The following is a 9,040-nucleotide window of genomic DNA, read 5'->3' on the forward strand; positions in this document are numbered from 1 at the left end:
TATTGGCCATCCTTCTTTCTTCTTCAGAGAAGTTTCTCTTTAAGTCTTTCGCCCACTTATTTATTGGGCAGTTGTTTCTTTGGGGATTTGTTGTTGGGGGATTTAATTTTTGAGTCTTTTCTCCACTCTAGCAGTTTTCTTTTCTGCACACTTCCTTTTCAACTTCATCTGTAATTGCTTAACCATTCATTTGCAGACTCATCTCTCCTGGCGTCTTTGAGGAATAAGTCTCAAAGCCACCTGTCTTAGAATTCTTTCTTTCCTGAAGTCTCAACTGTTTTATGAGGCTACTCAGTTCTAAGCTTTAGATTTATGAAATTCATGCATGAATTTTGCCCTCCGTCAAAATGTCAGGGAGAAATATAGAGATTCCTTTCATTACTTTTCATTAAGGTGACCAAATAACTTTTACATAAATATTTCTGGAAGAAAATTCTCTGTAAATGGAATGTTTTGCTTCTTAATATATTCTTGCTTCATCTAAACCAGGATTGCTTTTTTATGTCTTTCCATGTTACTGTCTGTTTGCCTTTCAATATAATCCCATGTGTATGTTATTACTAATAGTGAAACCAACAAAAGTAATATTCCATCCATCTGTTCAAAGAAAAAAAAATACAATTTGCCACCTCATCCATGAGTGTTATGTAAATTCAGAAAACACTCATCACTCTGATTGTGTGTTTCAAGTTCAAAGATTTCAAGATTCACCAAACTTTTTCTGGTATCCTTTGTAGACTCTTAACCTTGGAATGAAACAACATACCCAGGCAAATTACAACTATATTTGAAACCACATTCTACATACCTGTTCCTAGTAGACAATTATGCAGGGTAATGTATAGTGCCAATTCTCCCACATTGGTAATATAGATTATGAATGTTTTACTCATTGAGTTGGAGAATTTTTCAGGGTAAAAAAAAATACTACCTATGGTGACCCTGTTGAATCTGAGACCAACTTTAGTGGATGTTCTACCATAAGGTATTTGGGGAGCTATAATAATCCAATATCAAAATCCTTTCACAGTCTCTGAAAAAGCTAGAAGAGGGGGCTGGGAAGGTGGCTCCATGGTAGAGTGTTTGCCTTGCATGCATGAGGCCCTGGATTCAATTCCTCAGCACCACATAAGCAGAAAAAGCCAGAAGTGGCACTGTGGCTCAAGTGGTACAGGGCTAGCCTTGAGCTGAAGAGCTGAGGGACAGTGCTCAGGCCCAGAGTTCAGGCTTCACGACCGAAACCCCTCATTAAAAAAAGCTAGTTGAAAAGGTGCCCAATTCTTTCCTATACACCCTGCAGACCCCTCCTGACTCATTTCTCCTGGCATGTTTAGGTCACTGAGCAACCTTGGCAACCCCCTGGGATCCAATTCTGCATCTCAGGTTGGTGAAAACAGATTAGAAATCCATGGCCATTCTTTACAACAGCAGCCTCCAAAAAGCCACTTTCTTCCTGACGGGCTTCCAAGGTTTGGAACATGTGCATGGCTGGATCTCTATTCCCTTCTGCTCCATCTACTTGACAGTGATTTTGGGGAACCTTACCATCCTCCATGTCATCCGCACTGATGCCACCTTACACGAACCCATGTACTATTTTTTGGCCATGCTGGCCCTCACAGACTTGGGTCTCTGCCTCTCCACATTGCCCACCGTGATGGGCATTTTCTGGTTTGACGCCAGAGAGATTGGCATCCCAGCCTGCTTCACTCAGCTCTTCTTCATCCACACTTTGTCTCTAGTGGAATCATCCGTTCTGCTGTCCATGTCCATCGATCGCTATGTGGCCATTTGCAACCCACTGCGTTACTCCAGCATCCTGACTCCAGCACGTATTATCAAGCTGGGGCTGAGTTCTGTGTTAAGAAGCGCGGTGCTCATCCTCCCCCTGCCATTCCTCCTGAAGCGCTTCCAGTATTGCCGCTCCCATGTGCTGGCCCATGCCTACTGTCTACACCTAGAGATCATGAAGCTGGCCTGCTCCAGCATCCTTGTCAATCACATCTATGGGCTCTTCGTGGTGGCCTGCACGGTGGGCGTGGACTCGTTGCTCATCTTCCTCTCCTATGCCCTCATCCTCCACACGGTGCTGAGCAAAGCTTCCCGACAAGAGCGCTTGCGGGCGCTCAACACCTGTGTCTCGCACATCTGTGCCGTCTTACTTTTCTACATCCCCATGATCGGCTTGTCCCTCGTGCATCGCTTTGGGGAACATCTGCCCCGCATCGTACACCTCCTCATGTCTTATGTGTACCTGCTGGTACCACCCCTCATGAACCCCATTGTCTACAGCATCAAGACCAAGCAAATCCGCCAAAGGATCTTGAAGAAGTTTGCATTTGTGAAGTCACCGAGCTGTTTCCATCAGGATTAGATTAGGGTGAATGGAGGGAGGCTTGCCATAGATCGCTCGCAGCTGTTTTTTCTTTCAGTTGTGCTACAGGGGGAAAAGCATGCTCTCAATTGTTAAGGAGAGCAAAAGTAAAAATAAAAGTATGCTTCCTAGGGCCTAGATGGCTTTTGAAAGAGTTACCTGCCTGGCTGCAGTTTTCTCAGTTGAAGGATAAGCCTAAAAGTAATTATAATACTTCCTTCTTTATCTTTGTTTCTGAAGAATACATTCATGTAAATCTCTAACCCAGTGCTTTTTGCAAATACACAATCTTCAATAAATATTACCTATCATTATTTAAAACACAAAATCCAAAGATGACATAAGTTTTATCTTTCCATCCCCTAGTCAATGGATTGATTGTACTTTTTTAATGTATATTTTAATTTAGTTCATTGCATTATTATAATCACAGTTTTTCTTGGTTTACAAACAGCCATTAACACTCACAATATTAGTAAAAGAAGCATATATCCTAGTTTGTGGAAAGACAATTAGAAAAGAGGCTGTTGACCTAGATTAAGGAGATGAATATGATTGAAGAAATACAAAAATATACATAGATAATCCTCAAAAGAGGAAATTAAAGGGTTATCAACTCATCATCTCAGTAACTAGTGAAAGGATTTCACTTTTTCCTTTAGTCACTATATATTACACAGGTGGAATGGTAGAAGAAAATGCACATTGTTTTATTTCTTTACAAGATGTTTCTCTCATCTGTATTTAGCAATACCAAGCAATGTTCACACACATATGCACATATAAACAGACAGTTGCTGGTATTTCTTAATGTTTTTAAATTTCTGTGCTGTATATATTTACTGTGCCATATTTGTTTGTATTGGTACATATGATCCAATTAACCAGGGCAGGTTTTATTTACTTTTTAATTATCTTTTTATTATCTTTATAGATAGTTGTTACAAAGCAGTTCCCATTCAACAAACCAGTTTATAACTCCAACACATCTTGATCAATGTCACCTCTTTCCTCATTCTCCTTCCCTCCCAACCCAAATTCTCTCAGTTTTCTTTTTTTTTTATTGTGAACATACTGTACAGAGGGGTTACAATTACATGGGCAAGATAATGAGTATATTTCTTATCAAGCATTGTAGCCTCCTCCTTTGTTTACCTTTCATATCCCTTTCTCAGTTTTCTTAATTTCATAGGACATGCATAGAATTTTATGTCTGCATTCTTCCCCCACTTCCTCTATTTGTCTATCCTCCTTATCTTGAGACACCCACCCTCACCTTTCCAATGCCAGTTTCCTGGTATTCATTTTGTCAGACTGGGGAAATTACATGGTTTTAATTCTTCCCTGCAAGTTCCATATTTCAGTTAATATAACTGGCCATTTAATGGACTCATTTCTGTGCATTACCGCATACATTGGAACACATAACAACAAAGTACAAGACTTTATACTCTCATGTAAGTAGATGCATGCTCTTGGAGGACTTTACCTAAAACCAGGAGAAGGCAAAAAATTTGGCTCAGCAATCTTTCCTTTCATTATTTTAGCCTAACTCTAGATACCAAAAAGGAATCCACTGGCAGAGAAACACAAAGATGTAACATTTCACCATGATAAGAAGATTAAGCAATAATCAGTTTTAGATCCTCTTCTATCCCTGTGAGGAAGCAATAAAAAGAAATCAGTAAGAATAATCATACTTGTATAACTTTACAAGATCACAATATAGATATGAATACCTAGTAAGACAAAGCTCAAATCTTTCAAATACGTAGGATCATATATACATACATACTAATAGATTTCTACCCTTCCTTTACACTGGCTCCTTTGTGGTTTAATCACTATGAGATTGTTGCAGATTCCACACTTTCTCCCTGTTCAGTAATCATAATGTCCTTAAAACACTAGGGAGTAACTTCTCTCCCTTCAAATGAGAATTTCATTACTCATTGTTTCTAGAGTCCACCAGTAGGGATGTTTTTGACCAGGAGCTGATCACAAATCTAATAAACCTCCAAACATGAACTTTATAACACTGTGCACTTTGACTTTGTGAACTATGGTTTTCCTACATAGTCTGTTTTCTACCTAAAAAAATTGTCATGGCTAAGATATAAAGCAGACAACATTACCTTTCTTGCAATATAAATTAACTACTATTATTTAATTAAGGATGTAAAGAGATTAATCCTCTCATTCTGTAAAATTATGTGTGTGGCTGTGTTGTTTCTCTCTTCTTTCATTCAAACCTAGCCAAACATATCTAATACTAGTTTTCTCCTTTGAGAACTCAGTCTTAGCGACTATAAATACATATTACTGGGGGAGAAAAACAAAAGATATACTTTTATTGTATACAAAGTATCTTTTTCTTACAAGATACATGAATAAATGGGTGAAAAGATTATGACTAAGTAGGCTATGGGTTGTTCCTCTCCCCAATTCCTTCCTTGCAAGAACTTAAAATGTACCCATACTTGGATATGTGTTAGGTCTTAAAGAAGTAATTAAGTTTAAAAAATGGTAGGGCCAAAGTCTAATAAAACTGGCTTTCTTATCAGCAGAGGAAGTTAGCATATGTGGAGAGAAGCCTGTGTGGCCAGACACAGAGAAAAGTCCATGTGTGGATGATGAGGAGGTGGTGACCAGCTACAAAGACAAGAGGCCTCAGAAGACATCAAACCTGTCAATCCTCCATCTTGGATTTCACCAACCTTCAGAACTATGAAAATAAAACACTTCTATTGTTACTTAATCTATGTTATTTTTAGATCAGCCTTAAAATTAAGGTAGGTAAATTTGATCAAAATACTTTGTGTACTTGTGTAGAGAAAAGGTGAGAATGATAAAATGGGTGAGAGTGAGCAAGACACATTGTACTCACAGACTGACACATTGAATTGAACACCCTTCGTACAACTATTTAAAGATAATAAAATATAAACAAACAAACTAATTAATTAATTAATGGAACAATGAGGCTTGAGATTTATTTGGGAAGTAGGAGGGGATTGAGAGAGAGTGGCTAAGGGGGGGGTCAAACTAGGTTGTATGCATATATAGACATGTCAAACTAAGCCTCCATATGAAACTAACTAAGTTAATAAATTGTAGAAATACTAATTTAGTTAGTAATTGTAATTTGGAATGATTGTAGGCTAAACGTGAAGATGTATAATTTATCACAAAAGAAATTGAAAGTCTGCAGTCAGAGTTGTAGCATCCCATAAGAAAAATGCCTAACTTCTATAATGACCATAAATAATTATCTATGAAGGTACCATATTCTGTATTTTAGCAAGCATCACAAGAGATTCTGATGCAGGTTATCTGGGGATAAGACATTTAAAACACTGTCTCATCACACTTGTATACAGAATGTACTCAACCAGACTATTAGATTGAGGCTCTAAGAGAAAATACCCACAATTCCAAAGAAACTATCCACATTCCAAAGAGACTCTTTTCTCACTAGCCTTCCCTGGGCCTCATTATTCCCAGCCTATGCTGAGGGCCATTCTACTCTCTTCTGTAAGATCAACTTTTTTTGGATTCTACCTGAAGTGATACCACATCTTGTTTATTTCTCTGGGCTTACCTACCAAAAATACTTTTTAAATACCACATGCACACTGTCACATACAAAGAGCATAAATGTTAAGACACTATATCACACATAAATAAAATATAAACAACATCCATTCTGCTTTCTTGAAGTTAAGGAGAATGTGGAAATTTTTCTCCATATCTTTACGCAGTAGTAGGGACAGGTGCATGGCACTTCCTGAACTTCCCACCCAGACAGCTCACAAGGTTTCTCTCCTTTTTTCCTTTTCCCTTATCCCTACATTCTGAGTTAATGAGGCCCAGGGGCCCAGTCAAGGCTCAGTGGTTGCATAAAATCACAGATTTAAATATTCACTCTCTAGTCTGTCCACACCCATCCTGGCCTCTATTTTCAGCATTATTCTGCCTTACCGTGAGGTGTGCAGCCTCTGGACCAAGGTAAGTGATGGCGTGATACAGTAGACAGGAATTTGGAATTCATTGTGGAATCAACAGGAGGTCCAAAACACTCATCCCAAAGCTTTGTGTAGGCAGTTGGAGATGAGGGGTTTTGGCCACAATAAAAAGCTACAAAGGGTGCATGCTGAAGAGGCCAGCTGTTATAAGTTCTTCCTGACTTCACATGATCCCAATTCTTAGCACTAGCTCAGCAAGACAATAGCTTTCTCACAACCATCTGCTGACTTAATTTACAGTCAAGAGAGGTTTATTCTATATGGTAAACAGCAGAAACACTGGGACTCAGGAGGTGGTGACATGACATGGATTTGGTTATTACAGGCTCACCATCTACCACTTATTCCCAGGCACAGGCTAATAGATTTGTGAGCTCTTTTTTTTTTTCACAAGGGAAAAAATATAGAAGGGTCAGAAGCAATCTAAACCTTTGGTTAAAAAACAAAAACTGTGTGTGTGTGTGTGTCACATAAAAATATTTCCTTGAATAATCATGTAGTCTACGCAATAGAATCAAAAGTCATTGCACTTACTGAACTCCTTTCAGGAAAAAAGTCTCCAAGCAGAGCAATTGGGTAGAAATGTACACCCTTATCCCACCCAACCCTACGCAATTATTTCAGTGCTAGTCAGGAACAATGAAATCTTCCCCCATTAGAAATCATTTCAAAACAACTTATTTTTGCTGACATTTGTTAGTCTTTATTTCGTTTCTTTATACTCTATGCTATTTACCCCTTTACTTCTAATAACTAACTATAAGGTTAATTTGTTCTCCTTTTTTGCTTTTCACTGTGGTATAAGGTTAGGTTGTTTGAAGTATTTTGATTTCATAGAGTTTACTTGTTTTTACAGCTTTAGTAAGTTTCTATATTTTGTGTTTCTATTTTTGTCTGAAAACATTTACTTCATAACACACTGGTTATTCAGGAGTATGATTTTTAATATGTACAAGTTCTTTTTTGTTTCTCTTTTTGTTTTTTTTGGTCAGCTGTGGGGCTAAAACTCTGGGCTTGGGCGCTGTCCCTCAGCTCTTCAGTTCAAGGCGAGCACTCTACCACTTGAGCCACAGCACCACTTCCAGTTTTCTGAGTGGTCTATTGGAGAGAAGAATCTCATGGAGTTTCTTGCTGGAACTGGCTTTGAACCATGATCCTCAGATCTCAGCCTCCTGCCGTGTCTAAAAATACAGATACAACTTCAGACTTCCTAAATTATTAGGACTTGTTTTTTTTTTTTGGCGGTTGTGGGGCTTGAACTCTGGGCCTGGGCACTTGTCCCTCAGCTCTTCAGCTCAAGGCGAGTGCTCTACCACTTGAGCTACAGCGCCACTTCTGGCTTTCTAGTGGTTTATTGGAGATAGGAGTCTCACGGTCTCTCCTGCCTGGGCTGGTTTTAAACCGTGATCCTCAGATCTCAGCCTCCTAACTAGCTAGGATTACAGGCATGAGCCACGGGCGCCCGGCCTAGGACTTGTTTTGTAGCCTAATGTATCTACCTTGGAGAATGTTGAATATGTGCTTGAGAAGAATGTGTATTTTACTTCTGCTGGACAGAGTATTTTCTACAGATAATGCTCATGACCAAAGGAAATAAATAATAAAATGAAAACTCAGCCCATTATTTGGGTTTTACAAAAAGAAAATTAATACTTGGACAAGCTTTCAATAATAGGACTTGCAATACTATCTTACTAAAATCTCTAGATCAAAAAGACTATATGTGCTCATTCCCATGAAAATTCTGACTTCAGAAGTTCACTGCGGCTCAAGTGGTAGAGCCCTAGGCTTGAGCACAAAGAGGTTCAGGGACAGTGCCCAGGCCCTGAGTCAAAGCCCTACAACCAACAACAACAAAAAAAGATTTTGAGAAAATCCTGATTTTATTATTCTAGATTTTCCTTTTCTAGGTTCCCTCTGCCAAACTACCCTCATCTTTCTCTCTTTGATTCTTCTTCTGTCCTACCTCTTATACATTGAGAGGCACAATTGTAATTCCAAATAGAGCCTATCTTCAGCTTAACACAAAAAAAAGGTATAATCTAAAACCTTTTTGTATATTTTTTATTGTAAAGATACTGTACAGGGGGGTTACAGTTACATGAGAAAGGTAATGAGTACATTTCCTATAAAGCATTGTTACCTCCTCCATTATTTTTCCCCTACCACCCCTTCCCTCCCCATCTCTTTAACTCCTCCCCACCAGTTGTAGAGTTCTTTTTTAATGTAGTATCTTATACATCTCATTGTTATAATGGGTCAAGCTATATCCTTATTTAAGCATTTTGTTATTTCCCTTCTCCTCCCCAAATTAAAAAATGTATATACAAGATGCAGGGTACCGGAATAAAATACAATGAAAACAGGGTTTATACCATGGGGGAGGAACATACAAAAGAAACAAAAAATGTACATTATAAGTACATTAAAAACAACAACAAGAAAGATAAAACCACTTGTGTCTCTGTCTTGGGGTTCATTTCATTTAGCATCATCTTATATGGTCATATGTATATAGCTTTTGAACTTTTCTGCTTGTCCTAGACATATACTAGTTATTGCAAATAAGGGAAACCATGGGACCTATGTTTCTTTGGGCCTGGCTTACTTCACTTAATATAATTTTTTCCAAGTCTTTCCA

The 9,040-nt window shown here is 38.4% G+C and overlaps 1 protein-coding gene across 1 annotated transcript; it reads left to right on the forward strand.

Annotated features, from left to right (window-relative positions):
* Positions 1-1,408: 1,408 nt before the first annotated feature.
* On the forward strand, positions 1,409-2,374 carry LOC105984000 (olfactory receptor 51G1). Its single transcript, XM_013014045.1, has one exon. It carries the CDS (start codon positions 1,409-1,411, stop codon positions 2,372-2,374), a length of 966 nt encoding a protein of 321 aa, XP_012869499.1.
* Positions 2,375-9,040: the final 6,666 nt, after the last annotated feature.

The sequence above is a fragment of the Dipodomys ordii genome, unplaced genomic scaffold (assembly GCF_000151885.1).
Source record: "Dipodomys ordii isolate 6190 unplaced genomic scaffold, Dord_2.0 Scaffold22, whole genome shotgun sequence".
Taxonomy (NCBI): Eukaryota; Metazoa; Chordata; class Mammalia; order Rodentia; family Heteromyidae; genus Dipodomys; species Dipodomys ordii.

Excerpts from the sequence above, each read along its gene's own strand:
- LOC105984000 (XM_013014045.1), top strand. The coding sequence starts at position 1,409 with ATGGCCATTCTTTACAACAGCAGCCTCCAAAAAGCCACTTTCTTCCTG.